At 38.5% G+C, this 17,280-nt stretch overlaps 1 protein-coding gene across 7 annotated transcripts in view; it reads right to left on the bottom strand.

The window, feature by feature from the left end:
- Positions 1 to 17,280, bottom strand: part of IFT74 (intraflagellar transport 74) — a 100,766-nt gene that overhangs the window by 11,988 nt on the left and 71,498 nt on the right. For 4 of the 7 annotated variants that reach the window (XM_046664085.1, XM_046664086.1, XM_046664087.1 and 1 more), the window contains one exon: positions 13,905 to 16,519. In XM_046664085.1, coding sequence (XP_046520041.1) covers positions 16,401 to 16,519 — 119 coding nt within the window. In that variant the 3' untranslated portion in view covers positions 13,905 to 16,400. Of the gene's footprint in view, positions 1 to 13,903; positions 16,520 to 17,280 lie in introns of those variants that run through there. The other 3 variants (XR_006889042.1, XR_006889041.1, XM_046664088.1) reach the window with 3 other exon arrangements.

Below are 17,280 nucleotides of genomic sequence, written 5' to 3'. Positions count from 1 at the left end.
ACTCCACTTCCCAAGTACAGTAATTAAAAAGGAGGACATATCCCAATGGAATGCATCTTTGTTTTAAACTTCCTTACCAGAAGTTTATTGTTCTTTTTTTTTTTTAAAGATGTCACATTTAGTGCTACATAATTGTTATGTACAAGTGGCATTTTCTGTAAAAGTGACATAAAATGTTTTTACATTTCTTGCTGCTAGTGGAAAAGATTTATCAGTATCTATTAAAATTAGAAATGTAGACATCCTCCAACCTAGCAATCATACTCCTAGGAATTTATCCCAAGGAAATAAATACATCAGTAGACAAAGACACATAATGATGTTTATTGCAGCATAATTTGTAGTGCCAAAAAATGGAAACAAAATGAATGCTCAATGCTTGTGGAATTGCTGGATAGATGATGTTACATCTACATCACAGCATACTGTGCTGCCATTAGAATATGAAGTCATGTTATACCCAGATGAACTGGAGATGCTTCCTCTGGGTATTGGGTGAGGAAAGCAACATGCTTGAGAATATGATCCCATTTTTTAAATTAATGATCAAAAACCCCTTGTATTTGCATATGTATATAAGTATATTATGAATAGGCCTGCACTGAATTTATAAGTCAAAAGGAAAAAATGGATGGACACATATTTGGCTGTTAATACAGGCTACCATGGGATTGAAGCATAAAGGAGGCTGAAGTTGGGGTAAAGAGGAGATGACATTAAAAAAAAAAAAAACCTCATGGCAGCAGCCTGGTGGCGTAGTAGTTAAGTTTGTGTGCCCTGCTTCAGCCGCCTGGGGCTCGCAGGTTCAGATCCTGGGCGTGGACCTGGTATCGCTTCTCAAGGCATGCTGTGGCGGTATTGTACATAAGACAGAGGAAGACTGGCATAGATGTTAGCTCAGGGCCAATCTTCCTCAAGCAAAAAGAGGAAGATTGGCAACAGATGTTAGCTCAGGGCCAAGCTCCCTCACACAAAAAATAAATAAATAAACAAAACAAAATACTTCATTATGAAAGCATGTATATGATCACATCTACGTATTTCTAAAATTATATATATACAAATGTATTAATAAAGAAATGAACTTTTTTTTCTCTGAGGAACATTAGCCCTGAGCTAACACCTGAGCCCATCTTCCTCTACTTTATATGTGGGATGTCTGCCTCAGCATACCTTGATAAGAGGTGCACAGGTCCGCACCCAGGATCTGAACTGGCAGCCCCTGGGCCACTGAAGCAGAGCACGCGAACCCAACAGCTATGTCACCAGGCCGGCTCCAGAAATGAACATTTTTTAAAAATAAAAAGGCTTAAGCAATAATATTTGAAATTTGCACACATCTATAACAATTCATCAACGGAAACTAGAAGTCAAGATAGGAAGTAAATCATCTGAGGCAATTTTGTTCTTATAGTGAAAAGGTATTCCTTAGAACATTACAACCATGCTGTAATTTTAAAATGGCATTAAAACTTAAAATCTCTATATTTCCATTACATAATATCTGGGAATATACACTAACTTCTATTCAATAATATTAACTGCTACCATTTATTGAACAGTTGGGTGGCAGGCACTGTGCAGATGCCTTACTGTATTAGTTCATTTCCTCTATATGCTATGAAGGAGACATTATTTTCCTTATTTTGAAGTTGCTAAAATTGAGAATTAGGGAAGGTAGGTCGCCCAGGGTTACTCAGCTAACAAGTGGCAGACCCGGGATTAAAACCTAAATTTGTCTGACTCCGAACCCAGGCTCTTAACCACCATTCCAGCGTTCCCCATTGTTCTAAAACAGATTTCCTCTGTTCTGTAACCCTTTCTTCTCCTGGAGAGGTGGCTGTTGTGATAGCCCAACCTTCTTAGCGGAGGTAAGTCTGGTTGTGGGGCTTCTATGCTACGTGCTCTATCTCCAAAGAAGGAGACCCCATCAAGAAAAATTCCTTGAGTGCTGCTTATCTAGTTTTGTTCACTATCCAACACTTATTTTGACTATCCAACACCGAGCATAAGTTTCTTAATTCAGAATTTCATGACAATGACAAAAATAATCATTTGTCAATCAAAAAGGATCTGTTGAGTACCTACCATGTACAAAGCATTACTCTAGACATTATGGAGAATGAATGGGTCCACAGTCCATTATATACTGATATAAACTACAAACTATACAGGATTTACAGTAAGGTCAGTTTCGTTTTGTTAACAAAAACTTAAGTGCCTACTAGCATTGTTCAAGGCACTGTTGGGTACCACAGTAAAAAAGACAAAGTCCATTCTGTTATGGAGCTCAAATTCTAGTTTGGTTGGAGAGTGGGGGCAGACATTAATCAAACACTTAAGAACATACCAGAAACAGATAAAAATATAAGTGCTATGAAGACAATAAAACAAGATGATGTAAATAGAGTTCTGGGGAGGTGGGCTCTAGATTGGGTGGTCAGAAACGGCTTCCCCAAGTCATGCAGAGGAGACTTACGGGTCAAGGCAAAATGTTTGGCATGGAAAGACATTGGAGCTTTTAAGCAAGGGAGGATTGTGATCTAATTTGTGTTTAAAAATATCACTTTGATTAAAATTTTTGAATGACAAATAATATCTCATACAAAGTGAAAAGATAAGGCATAGACTGAGAGAAGGTATTTGCTGTATTTATGTATTGAATTGAGAGAGGTGAGAGAGTAAACTTGTTCCTTGAAATATTCTAATAAATAAATTTAAATACCAGATATCACACAGATTAAATAACTTCAACAAGGGATTAAACAAATTTAAACTGTATATTATATATATAGCTTAATAAAATATATTAAATTAATATATATAAATACTATATATATATGTAAAAAAACATATATCTATATCAAACAAATGATTGGGATCCAAAACAGTAATAGGCAACAGATATGAACAGGTAATTGATAGAAGAAGAAAAATTAATGTCCAATAGTCATATGAAAAGATACCTAACCTCACTAGTCATCATGGAAATCCCTTTAAAACAATTTGAAAAAATTTAAAGTTTGAAAATACCACGTTCAGGAGTTAACTGGTAGAAGTGTAAATCAACACAAGCACTTTGGGAAGAATTAATTGAAAATGTGTATAGCCTGTGATCGAGCAATTCTATATCTAGGTAATGAGAGTCGTACACATGCACACAAAGCGTCACATACCAGGATGTTCACTGGGGCCCTGAAATGGAGAAAAATATAAAGCAACCTAATTGTCAACCAATAGTAAAACTTAAAAAAGCCAATTGTGGTTGATCCATACAGTGGAATACAATACATAGCAATTAAAATGAATAAACAAGATCTGTAAGAATCAACGTGGACAGCTTTCAACAAAATAATGTTCAGTGGAAAAAGAAGGTGGAATACATTTTATGCAAATTTTTTAAGCACGCAAAACAATCCTCTATTTTGTTTAGAAACACATATATGGAGTAAAAGTATAAAAATAGCTTGGATGGATAAACACCAAATTTAAAGTGGTGATTGATTCTGGGCCATGGGACTGAGGAAAGGAACAAAGACGACATCGCTATACTTGTTATCTGTATCATATTTGTAATGTCATTCATATCTGCAATGACAAAATAGTAACAACTTGCTAATTCTCGGTGGTGAGTACACTGGCCTTTGTTGTAAAATTCTTTGCATTTACTGAAGTTTTAATATTTTTCAATAAAATCAAAAGTATTACCATGGTTCTTAAAGAATGGATTGTAAAGAGGCAAGAGATCAGTTAAGGTCCACACAAAACGTGATGGTGGCTTGAATCAGGATTATAGTAATAGAAATGGAAAGAAATAGACTAATCAGGTGATATTTTGGAGGTAAAGTTTTAGAAGTTGCTGTTGAATTGAATATAAGGGGTAAAGGAAAGAAAAGAGCGATGTCTCAATTTTAATTCTATAGACCTACTTCCTGCTTGAAGTTTGATCTTTTTGGGCAAAAACATGGATAGTACATGAAACTAGCTGTGCAGTTCCACTAAATGTTACTCACAAATAGTCACTTGAGACAACTACTAGCTAATCACTTCAGGCATAAAGATAAGAAAATTATACTTCCACATTGTGTTGGGAGGTACTCTACTCCCAAGTAACGCAAAGGCAGCACACTAGCAGAGCGTGGTTGGCACCTGCCATATTTCTAGATAACCATGCTTTTTGATGCTCTTGAGCCCAACCTTCTCTTCGCTTGCATCAGACCTTCTCCCAAGCTGCCCACGGCAGTGACTAGATCTTCTTCAACTTGAGTTACCTGTCTTGTAGTGGCAGTACCAAGAGCGGCTTAGGGAAAGCTTCTGAATTCCACCCCTAATGTACATCACTATTATCCAGATAAACAGTGTGCTTGCTATTCAAACAGAACTTTAAAACAAGTCTCCTAGTCATACTTTCAATGATCCCTAAAACCCCCTCATACAGACTCTGGAGTCAACATGAGACTCAACAGTCCTAGGTTATTCTCAGATGTTGGCCAGAACATGGCACTTAGGCTAGAGGTGGATCATAGGGACAGAGGCTATAATATTCACTTACGCTTTCTTCTTTAGAAAGTGATTATCCCTGGCTGGCCCAGTGGTGCAGTGGTTAAGTTCGCACGTTCTGCTTCTTGGCGGCCCGGGGTTTGCCGGTTCAGATCCCGGGTGCGGACATGGCACCGCTTGGCAAAAGCCATGCTGTGGCAGGCATCCCATGTATAAAGTAGAGGAAGATGGGCACGGATGTTAGCTCAAGGCGAGTCTTCCTCAGCAAAAAGGGGACGATTAGCTCAGGGCTAATCTTCCTCAAAAAAAAGACCAAAAAAAGCAAGTTTTTATCCCACAAAACTTGAGAAAGTTGACATGAATAAGTGAGGTGCCAGGTCTTGAGGCCCTTCTGGAGGTTTTACTTGAATGCCTCAGGAAAAACATCTCTTATAGTAGTAAAGCATTCATGAAGTTGGCAGTTGGGTTTACAAAGGGACACAGTTTAATTTTCCAGAATCAGCTGGTATTTGCATTTACCATGAAAAATTATCATCATACGAAATCGCACTGTTTGTTTATTGTCTGTCTCCACCATTAGAATGTAAGCTCCATGTGGGCAGGAATTTTGTTGATTTTGGTCACTTCTTTATTCAATAAGTATTAGTTGAATGAATTTGATAAATTTGATAAATGGAAATAAATTTGCTTCTAATCCCCATACTTTCTCTCTCTGATTTTGACCCTCTTGCCTCGTTTTAAAGGGATGTTTGTGATTACACTGGGCCCACCCAGATAATCTAGAATAATCTTCCCCTCTCAAAATGCTTAATTTCATCACATTTGCAATGTCTTTTTTTTTTTTCTTTTGAGGAAGATTAGCCCGGAGCTAACTACTGCCAATCCTCCTCTTTTTGCTGAGGAAGACAGGCCCTGAGCTAACATCCATACCCATCTTCCTCTACTTTATACGTGGGACGCCTACCACAGCATGGCTTTTGCCAAGCAGTGTCATGTCCGCACCCGGGATCCAAACCGGTGAACCCTGGGCCACCGAAGTGAACATGCGAACTTAACCACTGTGCCACCGGGCCACCCCCTCGATGTCTCTTTTGCCATGTGAGGCAACATATTCACAGGTCCTGGAGATTAGGATGTGGACATCTCTGGGAGGCTTTATTCTGTGTACCACAGCTATTTAGAAATCTTACTTGTATTGAAGTTTTCACTCTTTGTTCATTCACTATGTTGTTGCCTCAGTACAAAACATTTGAAAAATTTAGAGGCACACAGGAGAGTTTTACCCTGAATCAATATAATTGGAAACTTATTTCTATCTCAACCAAGAAGTCCTGATTATTTTTGATAATAGATGGGAGCAGGGGGAATGCCACTTCTTTTATCAATTATTTCAAAAGATTGAAATAAGAGTTACAAACAATGGTTTTCAAGCAGTAAGACTGATCCTCACCATACCCCATTCCTCACCTTCCAAATATACTGAAATCTGCTTTTCAGGTGCATTTAAACGCGCGTTGAACTTCAGAGTAATAAATTTGGTAGGGCAGGCTCTGAGCCCAAGGATGTTGCCTTTATTCTAAACATTTTTATAGCTTCTTTTTTGGAATTGTCTTTAGAGACAGTTCACCAGACACACAGGAAAACATGGCTCGTTATTTTAAGGTCACAAGGTGCTTCGCCTAGTCTGTCTTCTTCCCTTCCCCATTGTCTAATCCCCTTGCCTTCATCCCCACTCCTTCCTATGCTGATATTAGTGCCAGAGATCTGTGGGGTTGAAAGGAAGGCCTGGGGAGCCAGCGCGTGCCTGGGAACGGGGTGGGGAGAGCTTCATGCAGAGCTCAAGAGGGTGCAGTCTGCAATGTAGGTTGATTTGTGTGATCCAGCCTATATTAAATATTATTATTATTATTATTTTAAAGATTTCATTTTTCCTTTTTCTCCCCCACCCCCCCCCCCCCCCCCCCAGGACATAGTTGTCTATTTTTTTTAGTTGCGCATCCTTCTAGTTGTGGCATGTGGGATACCGCCTCAGCATGGCCTGATGAGCGGTGCCACGTCCGCGCTCACCATCTGAAACAGTGAAACCCTGGGCGGCTGAAGCAGAGCATGCGAACCCAACCACTTGGCCAAGGGGCAGGCCCTAGCCTGTATTAAATATTATTAAATAGCAATATTTGACAATTTGCTGAGTGTCAAAAAGTCACATTAAAATAAATCCTCACTGAAGACTGTCTGTAACTTCATCTAAACTTCTGTTAGTTCCCCATGTAAATATTATTTTAAATAAAAAGGTACACTTAGTCACCAGACTTTTTGGTGTACTATTTTTGACAGGAGGAGTGGGGGTATCGAAGAAGAGACTAGAAAGAACTCTCCCCTGTGCTGATTTCTCCCAAACAAGGTCTCAGTTTAGAGGCTGTCTTACAATAGCTCTACACGTAATTGAAGGCTTTCCAAGTCTGGCAATTAAAGTTTACTATTTAGGTACACGAACAAAGGAAGAAAATATCATTGGTAATGACATCATATAAAATATTTATACCATATAATACAGGCTGCAAAATACTTTTGAATAGTGGAGTTATGAAATGTAAGCACGATTCACAAACCCTCTGATATCTTCAATTGCTGAAGTTACAGAAGATCTGGCCACTCGATCCTTTCAGAGGTCTCATTCAGAAGAAAGTATCTAAAATATTCCTAACTACTACATATATTTTTTTCTTCATTAGACCAATTCAGATTACTCTTCATTGAAATATGTCTGTAGTTTAACAGTAACCAAAGGAAATGCAAAAAGTCCTGTTTTAGATTATAATCTCACATAGGGAAGTTTTTTCCCCCATGGGACAGTCTTCCTCTGTTTAACAAAACAGCCGTTCGGCTTCCTCTGGTGGTTCATCCCCTTGCTACAATCAGAATAAGAAATTCTAAATTCTAAATCTACACTGACCAATTGGCAGCCACTATCCACATGTTGCTACTGAGCACTTGAAATGCGGCTAGTCTGAACTGAGACCTAGTGTAAGTGTAAAATACACATCGGATCTGAAAGATTGAGAATGAAAAAAGACTAAAATATCTCAATAATTTTTATGTTAATTACACGTTAAAATAATATCTTGGATATACCGAGTTAAATAAAATATATCATTAAGACTAGTTTCATCTGTTTCTTTTTCCTTTTTTAATTTAGGTGCTAACAATTTTAAAATTTACGTATTTGGCTGACATTTGTATCTCACATTATATGTCTATTAGATAGCACTGTTCTAAATCATCAGGGCAATATTTCCTCCTATAGGATCAGAGAGCTTCACCCTTGAATAGACATGTTTGAAGGATTTATAGTGAATTTATGCATTAAAATTTCTTTAATTCAAAATATTTTTAAAGCATTACCTATTTAATCACTAGCTCTCTCTGAAAGGGTGGAAGGCTATGTCTCCCATTTTCCAAATGCAGCTCCACAGAAGTTGGAATAACTGACGACTGGCAAGTTGTACGGGGCCTTTAAGTCTGCACCCAGACTAAGTTACAATGACTTCACTTTTACTTTTCTTTGTATACTTTCTGAGAGAAGCAATGGTCATTTTATTAAAAAAAGAAAAAAAAAATCCTGCCTAGTAACCAAATCACTGACCCTAGAGCAAAAGCTAGCAAATGGCAGCTTAAGCTCAACCACAGCCACAGACAGGAGAAGACAGAATCAATTGCTGCAGTTGTCAAAAGCATTATAACAGAAAAGCTATCAAAATTCTCACCAATTCCAATACTTTTGTATTTATGGAAGGACAAGTTTTGTATTTGCTTTTTCCCCAAGTGTAATCATCTCTCTCTTTCTCTGTCTGTCAAAACATCCCCAGAGGAACAGAAATCTGGCCTGTCTTTGAGTAAACTTTAAAAAGTTCCCCTTGGATTACAATAGTGGTGCTAGGGAAGAAAAAGGGAGTTTTAGACATTTCTGCTTCCCAGCAGAATCCAAGAGATGTTCAAAGGGCTCCTGAGTAACTGCATCCCTCAATTCCTATGCCCCTCCTTTTTAAAAAAGATAGGAATGAATAAGTTTTTAAGAGTTTCTTCCACATTAACCAAAGACTTTTAATCTAGCTTTATATATGGTTCTCCTAAATTTTCTTTTTTTTTTTTTAAAGATTTTATTTTTTTCCTTTTTCTCCCCAAAGCCCCCTGGTACATAGTTGCATATTCTTCGTTGTGGGTCCTTCTAGTTGTGGCATGTGGGATGCTGCCCCAGCGTGGTTTGATGAGCAGTGCCATGTCCGCGCCCAGGATTCGAACCAACGAAACACTGGGCCGCCTGCAGCGGAGCGCGCGAACTCAACCTCTCGGCCACAGGGCCAGCCCCATAAATTTTCTGTTTTTTAAGTGATATAATTCACACATCAAAAAATCCACTTAAAGTATACAAATAAACAGTTTTTTAAATATTCAGAGTTGTGCAAGCAATCAATTAGAAAAGCATTTTCATCACCCCAAAATAAACACTGTACCTTTAGTCATCATCTGCTTAACTCTCCCTTCCTATCCCTAGGCAACTACTTATCTACTTTCTCTCTATGGATTTGTCCATTCTGGATACTTCATACAAACAGAATCAGACAATATGTAGCTTTTTGTGTCTGGTTAGCTTCTTTCACTCAGCATATTTTCAAGGTTCCTCCATGTTATAGCATATATTGGTACTTTAGTCCTTTTTATAGCTGAATAATGTTCCACTGTATATAGATACATTTTATTTATCCATTCATCAGTTGAAGGATATTTGGGTTGTTTCCACTTTTAGACTATTGTGAATAATGTTGCTATGAACAATTTGTGTACAAGTTTTTGTGTGAATATCTGTTTTCATCTCCGTTGGGTACATACCTACAAGTGGAATTGTCAGGTCATATGGTGACTTTATGTTTAACTTTTTAAGAAACTTTAAAATTGCTTTCCAAAGCGGACCCCATGCCTTTTCAATTTGGTTTAGTCTATATCCCACTCAAACTAATTCAGTTCAACAGCATCCAGTGTGAGCTTATGTGCCAAGTGGTCTGCTTGGCAGAGAGGACACAAATGACAGACATCATCCCTTTCTGCAGGGAGCCCACAGCCTGCTGAAAAACCTCAGAGTTTAGTAAAAATGAGTAGGGAGTTCTTCCTAGAACCTGGTACCTGCCTTTAAGAGGGAGGAAGAACATACTTGCAGCCAGTAGTACTAGATGAGAATAAGATGCTCAAATGACACTGGTACTTTACAATTACACAACCAGCATTCAGGGCACATTTGGTAATGGGATTTTTGTTTTTATTGCTGTTACTGTGGCTTTTTATACCTCTGGATGAGGCATACACTGAACTCACGTTAGCTGTTATTAAAAATTATCTACACCTAGTAACAGTTCACAAGCCTATGGGAAATAAGTAATCATGATTCGATTTTCCATTACACAGTTATTCCAAACACAAAATCACTATCACAGAATGAAATTAGCCTTACACATAGAGATCTTCCAATGGCCAAGGGGAAAGAGTTTATTTAATTTGGCAAGCTAAAATTCCCTAAGCCTCTTGTAGAAGCAGAAGAGAAGAGATGCCGAGGGAAAGAATGAAGAATGGACAAAAAGGTTGAAGAATTAAGCGAAGGTGATGTTATAAAATGCAAAGGAAGGAAAAGTTTCAAGGAGGGAGTGGTTAATAATGTTAAACCCAACACAGAAAATATACTGGAATAAACCCAAAAAGAGTCCACTAATTTTAGTAATTAAGATATCACTCGTTGTGTTAACAAAAGCAATTTCAGTGGAGCAGAAGGAGCAGTGTTTGGAAAAGAGATTGGGACTAATTTTTTAAGAACTCTGAATGTGAAAATAAAGGGAGTAAAATGAATGTGTTTACTGAGAGGATGAAATCGACGGGGGAAAGGTGAAGCCAGAGGAGAGAGGGAATGCTAGACAGAACCGAGGAAGATTCGTAAGGAATCTGGAATGGATATGAAAAGCACCAGTGCAGGAATCTGCCTTGGGCAGAGAGAGACCTTCTTTTAGAGGGACTTAGAAACCATGCTTCTAAGAGACACACGCTTCTGAGAAGGGACAATTATGCTTCTGAGAGGGAAGAATGGGTACCGATGCAGATGTCTGTGTGCAGGGAGTGATGATGGGAACAAGTTAAAGAAATAGAGTAACCACCATTTTATACACTAAAGCAATTTCACACACACTAGTTGCATTTGAGTCTCATAATAATCATGGAAATAGGCTCAGGGAGACTGAACGAGTTGCCCCAAGCCCTTCAGCTAGTGAGCCGAATAGGTGCTTCTTCAAACTCAAAGTCCCGTGCCCTTTCAGCTATGCCGCCTTCCTCAATAACTAGGTACAAGCAGAGCAGTAAGGTGGTGAAGGAAAGATCCACAGGAAGTGAGTGACTAGCTTGGGTCATATGAAGGGTTCTGCCTCTTCCAGCAAGTAAGGGAAAGCTTTGCAGAGATTAGATTTACATAACTGCGTCAATGGAGAAGAGTTAAAGAAATGTCTAATCATATTTTTGTGGTGGATGCTTCTATCACGATGGACAAAATAGGGATAAAGTCAGATTATTAGCAGACAGGACAAAGAGTGTGACCCACTTGGTGGTTGAAATCTCAGGGATTTTTCCTTAAGGGTGTGCAGTGTGTTAGTGCTAAACTTCCTCTTGTCTTCATTTTGAAATGCCCTTTTTGTTTACGTTACAATTTCTGAGGCTGTAGCTACACTATGTCAAAACATGAGCTTGGTATGGAATTTCAGACAATCAATCTGATAGACTCTTTTAAAAATTCCTTCCATCAGTTCATACCCTAATTCTCACTGAGAAGATAATTAAGAGATATGGCATCAATACCTGCATGCTTGCTGAGGTTACTGTTGAAGGAGGCGGATGGCGGTGCACAGTGAGGTCATGAAGTATCTTAGGAATCAAGTCTGACAAATCAGAGGGTGTGGTAAGGCAAAACTGTGTTAGAAATTCAATCTATGCTCAATGAAAAGCTACTAGACCAAAGAAACTTTGAATGTTTATTTTACCGGGGGTCTTTTTTTTGGCTAAGGCTGGGGTACCTTAGAGATACTACAGGGGTGAGTGGTTTTGTAAGAAGAGGCTTATTTCTTATTTCTTGACACTCCTTTCAATTAGCTGTCTCTTAAGGTTTCTTATGGATACCTCTGAGGGTCTCACTGGCTACCTCAAGTGTGCTGTAAGAAAAGGAAACAGGGAACCTGGACTTGTACAGCTTCACCAGACCCCTTTCTCTGACTGTGATATTTCTGGCAGTAAAAGGAACTGAGCTAAGAAATAGCTTCAAGGGTAGAGGCCCTGGGAGGGCAGGGCTACTTGGTACTTAAAAGTCCATTTGGCCTTCTGATAACCACTGTGAGCAGGGGACAGGAGCCTGTGTGGCATTATAAAGGCAAGCACTCCCGTACACTGCAGTGATGCAGGCTCCATCCATTCATCTACTCTTTGGCACTTTTGTTATTTCCTCCCAAGGGATGCTTGCTTTTTTCTGTAGGCTACATGGGAAGTTAGAGAAGCTGGAAAAGCAATTTTCTTTTCCTTTCCTTCATAACCATTTCCCGTAATCCTGAGACACAAGGTCCCTGCTTTGTCCTTGGCAGTGGGGGCTGGGGGCTGGGTGGTCAACCTCTCAGGCAGCCCTCCCTCGCTCCAGTAAACTAAGGGAAAGTTCATTTGAACAAGAAGCTAATTAAAGATTGAAAGAGGCTTTTAAAAATGCACTGTAGTTTCCTTTGCTAAAATTCAGGTTGCGTTTACGGACTCAAATACTTTCACCTTCATGTCAGTCTGGACTTCCTCTAATAGGGTGACTTTATCTTTGAAAGTGATAACATAGAAAATGAGATAATATTTCAGTTTGGTCTTTCTTGACCCTATGCCAAATATAATTTTAACTGTTAAGTCTGCCTTTCTTCCATGGTACTACCATGTTGTTACTATGGTAAAAATATTGTTTTACAAAAGGATTTTGAAAGAAAACAGAAGTTAATTTAGAAAATCTCATTTCAGTTTTTCTCTTTCTCTGTGAAAGGCTGCTCTAGTATATCTACGTCTCCTTAGGTAGTGGGCTGCTTGACTTCTTCTGACTCACGCTCCCTCCAAACCCTCTCATATACTGGACTCGCCGATGAATGTTATTTTCCCTCCTATGACACAGCTTCCCCTTGTGTCTGATCACTCTGATTTGCAGGATAGAGAAAACGACCAAGCAAAACAGCCTTGGTTACCGAGTGGGTTATTTCTACACAGGTTATTCCTATTCCCCTTACGGTTACACAGTGAGGTTTTCAGAACAGCAGTTCATTAAAATCTATTTATTATGAGAGAAGATATTCAGGCAGCAAAGTATAATCTACTATCTTCTAAAAATAAGCAGCAAGCATTAAGCTTTTGTTATTACAAAGTTATAATGAATAAATACTTTTAAAATAGAATTTTACAAAATCAGATGTTATTTTTTTAGTATGAAAACACATCCTGAATATTCTTAAGTAAAACAGTAAAGTTTGTAATTGCAGTAATGGAGGCAGTTTGGTCTATTTAAAAACACTAAAACCAATGAGGCAGTGCACTGTCGACCTGGACCACGCCAGGGTGGTAAGAGGGCAGGGAAGCGGGCATGCCTGCACACTGAGAATCCTGCCACCTTGCTCAGAGCATTCGTGTCAAGAGCCTGGGGGTCTGCGTACTCCTCGACCCCATCCTATGAGTTAAGCACTATAATTTCACTTTACACACGAAGAAAGTGAAATCCAGAGAGACTAACTTAGTGGAGCTGCAATTCGAACTCAGCTACCCAATCCAAAGCTTACACTTTACGGCTACACCACAAACCCCATTCGATAATATGGGGTTTGTTTTTAGAAAGTATTCCTATAATAGACTAATACGGAATTTAACATGTTGCTGTTCAAGGATATATAATAACATGGAAAAATGTTTGCAAAATTGTAAATAGCAAAAGTAAGTTTAAGAACAATATGATCTTAATTTTATTAAAAATACATAAATATAGGGGCCAGCCTGGTGGTGCACCAGTTGAGGTTGCACGTTCTGCTTCAGCAGCCCGTGGTTCGCTAGTTTGGATCACAGGTGTCAAGCCATGCTGTGGGAGGCGTCCCACACATAGAGTAGAGGAAGATGACCACGGATGTTAGCTCAGAGCCAGTCTTCCTCAGCAAAAAAGAGGAGCATTGGTGGTAGATGTTAGCTCAGGGCTAATCTTCCTCAAAAAAAAAAAAAAGAAGAAAAAAACCCAAAACATAAATATATAAATAAAACACATACATGTGACAGATATATAGATGCACATCTAGAGAGACTGGTGAGATCACAAGTAACTTCTTTTCTTTATTTCTCAAACTATGAATCTGCAATTTAAAGACATAACCTACTTTTATTTAAAAAGGTACATGAAATGAAAGATACAATATCAATTTTAAAATAGATTACTACAATTCTCTATTGGTCCATCTTGACTTCTTCTTACTTTAAGTCTGCACATTCTAATTTACTAAGGCTATTTGTGTTGGAACCATAGAGCCAAAGGAAAGAGCTACAGGGAAATGGGGCAGGGGGAGGGAAAGAACCCCTGCAGCTCCTACTAACTGATCTCTCATCTTAGCGTGAATGGCATAGCTCCAAGCTCCAATCCGCTAACTGTGCGCTGAATTCTACACTTTAATATGAGACCAGAATATGGTCCAAAGCAGGGGCTCCCCAGTCCGTGAAAAGGAGTGTCAAGAACTCATGTTTACTTATTGATAAAGGATAAGCACGGGAAAAACAAAGACTCGCGAACTTTCCCATGTTGATCTTTGTTGGTAAAACCACTCAGCATGTTTGTTCAGTCTGCAGCTTCTTTCCACATGACTTGCAAGGTGTTATTTTAACAGGAATGGAACTCACTGAGCAATGGGACTGACTGAGGAAGAGCCGGCTCGTCCAGATAGTAGCCTCCACTTCTATCCCAGCAGAGCAAGTATTCTTGTTGGATTTGTTGAAAAGCTCTGAGAGGAAGGAAGAGACATTAGTGAGAATTTCCCTCAGATAACACATTTTAGTTTAAAGAAATCCTGCCCAATTATGTTCCCCAAATATCATATATGAGTAATTTAGAACGGAAGTTGGAAATTTTGCTTTTTTTCAAGAAATTTTCAGGGTTTTTTCTGCCAAACTTCCTGTTGTTATAATGCAAACACATATATTTAATGGAGAGGCCAATCTTCCTCCCACTTTCTTCCTGGGTGAAGACTGGTCCCGTTCCAGGTGGGCGACTGCAGCGACATCTTACTATCATTATCTCCCTACCACAAGTTAAAGCACTAACTGTGCATGGGACTTTATTTGAACTTATGTTGTGTTTCCAAGTATTATATATACACCATAGATAAGTTTGAAAGTAGCACAAAGTTCAAGGAAGATTAAAAGACCCACAATCCCACCACTCAGGAAAAACCCTTATTATTAATAATACATACTCTTCTTGAGCTTATTGCACATTAGCATATTAATGGCTCTGAGCAGTCAAGAAGAAAAAAAACAATTTAACTTTGTTTCAAAGAATGTTTCCCAAACTCCTTGGACCATGACTCCTTCGGTGGTATAACACCTATTAATAACCTGAGGAACTCAGGATCTGTGGAACACATTTTAGGAATGCCACCTTAATGACTGTATCACTGTCCAGGATCTTCACCCATATTAGTAATCCAGAGTTAACCAAACTCAACAATGCTCATCCTCTACTAAACTCACATAGATGAAAGCTGAATAATTTAGTGATAAATATTTACTTCAAGAAAGCAACATGCATAGGTAATTTTATAGTATGTAAGTTATATCACCATAAAGCCTTTTTTTTTTTTTTTTTAGGAGAAACCAATATGCTGTGTTTCGGGAATACTAAGAAGCAGATCAACTTGAGGACCATGAGATCAGAGCAAAAGAAGGATAGTTTCAAGGAATATTTTATGCTGGCCAAGGTGACTTCTGCCCACAGAGAGGATATATCTTTAGTTACTATAATGTCTCCCAGATTCATACCAAATAATTCTACCTCTTCTAGATTTTCCTTTCAAATGTTCTGCCAATGCTTCTAAATTAATTTACTTAAGTCCTCCTACGGTTTAAAACAGTGAATGCATACTCCAGGGTGGAAATGAACAGCAGCAGCCAGAGTCCAAAAGAGCCCACCACAAGTGAAGCAATTCTTCTCAACTTCATGTTTTTCCTAGAATATACATGTGATAAACTATTTTAAAAATGCAAAGGTTAAAAGTTTTTAATTCCAATTTTTTAGGGACAACTGATATATAAAGAATACATGTTATATTTCACCTGTGACTTTATATACCTTGAAACACATCAAATGTGCCCTATTTGAGAAGCAAAGCTCAAAGCTAACCATCTTCATTCTATTCTTACCTTTTCTAGACACAGAAATTGACAAGGTTGATATAAGTGCTAAATCAAAATCACACACCCTGCACCCCTTCTAGAGCTGACACCTGGAAAGATGAGCTCATGTGCTGCCACAGACGGATTATACCAACTAAATGAATCTCAATGGCCACTTTTACTTTGTTTATCTCTCAGTTCTTTGAGACATTTTTATCACCCACATAAAATAACTACAAATATAAAAGGAGATGATGCTTTTTAAAAGGCAAACTATTTATTGAACTATTATATTATTTAAAACATCGCTCATCAGAGGCCACAAAAATTATAGCATTCAAAAACTGTAAGTAAACTCTTCAAGCGTAAGCCATTTTTTTGCAGTCTGTACAAAGTTTAGCAGCAAGAGGATACTGCTACAGCAACTTGCAGTTGGTTCAGACTCAGGTTCTGCTCATGCTACGCAGAGCTTCCACAATGGTTTTATTGTACTCTGCAATCTGCTTGGTCACATTCTTCATAATTGGCCGGTAATCACTCTCTTGACTCTTGGTTGCTATGACTATTTACGTGAATTAAGGAGGAACACTCAATAAAAATATCAATCTAATCGTGGCTCTGAAAGAAACCAAATCATACTATTTTCCTATTGAAAACTGAAGATAGCACAGAAAAAGCACAATTAGAATATTTAAAAAAAAACAATGTTTTATTGTAACTGATTAAGCACCAATTGAAACCTAAAAGGCCAAGCAAAACTTGTTTCAAAAAAGATCACCTATAGTATAAAAGCTTTTTTTATAGCCTATTTATTATACATCTCAGTGCAATTCTGGTCTTGGAACAACTGAATATTCAAAAGAACCATGTTGTCTACAGTACCACACAGAATTTCAGGCAAGTCTCTAGACTTCACTGTGTTTCAAAATCACCTACTTCGTGTTGCACAAAATTAGAGTGCTGGGCTTCAGCATATTGTGAACAGGAGTCTGCTACTTTTAAACTAAGCTGCACTACCACTGGGAATGGAGCCCCTAAGCATCTCATCCGGAGGTAAGCCGGGGTCCGTGCTGCCGTGAGCTGAAGTTCAGCAGGGTCCTAGAGGAATATCTACGCTGCCAGAGTCTGGAGCTAGTTCTCCAGGCACAGATGTCCTTGAATGGGTCAAAAAAGGGAACAGGAAACAACTTTTGGGGAAATGTTTCTTAAAACTCCAAAATACATGTCCTTAGCAGCTGCTTCCTCCTATGATCACAGAAAAAGATAAATAAGATGGGATATAAGTACTATCTTGCTAGAAACAAGATGAAGTTGAATTGGCTG

The sequence above is a fragment of the Equus quagga genome, chromosome 6 (assembly GCF_021613505.1).
Source record: "Equus quagga isolate Etosha38 chromosome 6, UCLA_HA_Equagga_1.0, whole genome shotgun sequence".
Lineage (NCBI taxonomy): Eukaryota > Metazoa > Chordata > Mammalia > Perissodactyla > Equidae > Equus > Equus quagga.
Note: the sequence above shows the minus strand (reverse complement) of the source record. Positions and strands in the feature narration are given on the sequence as shown.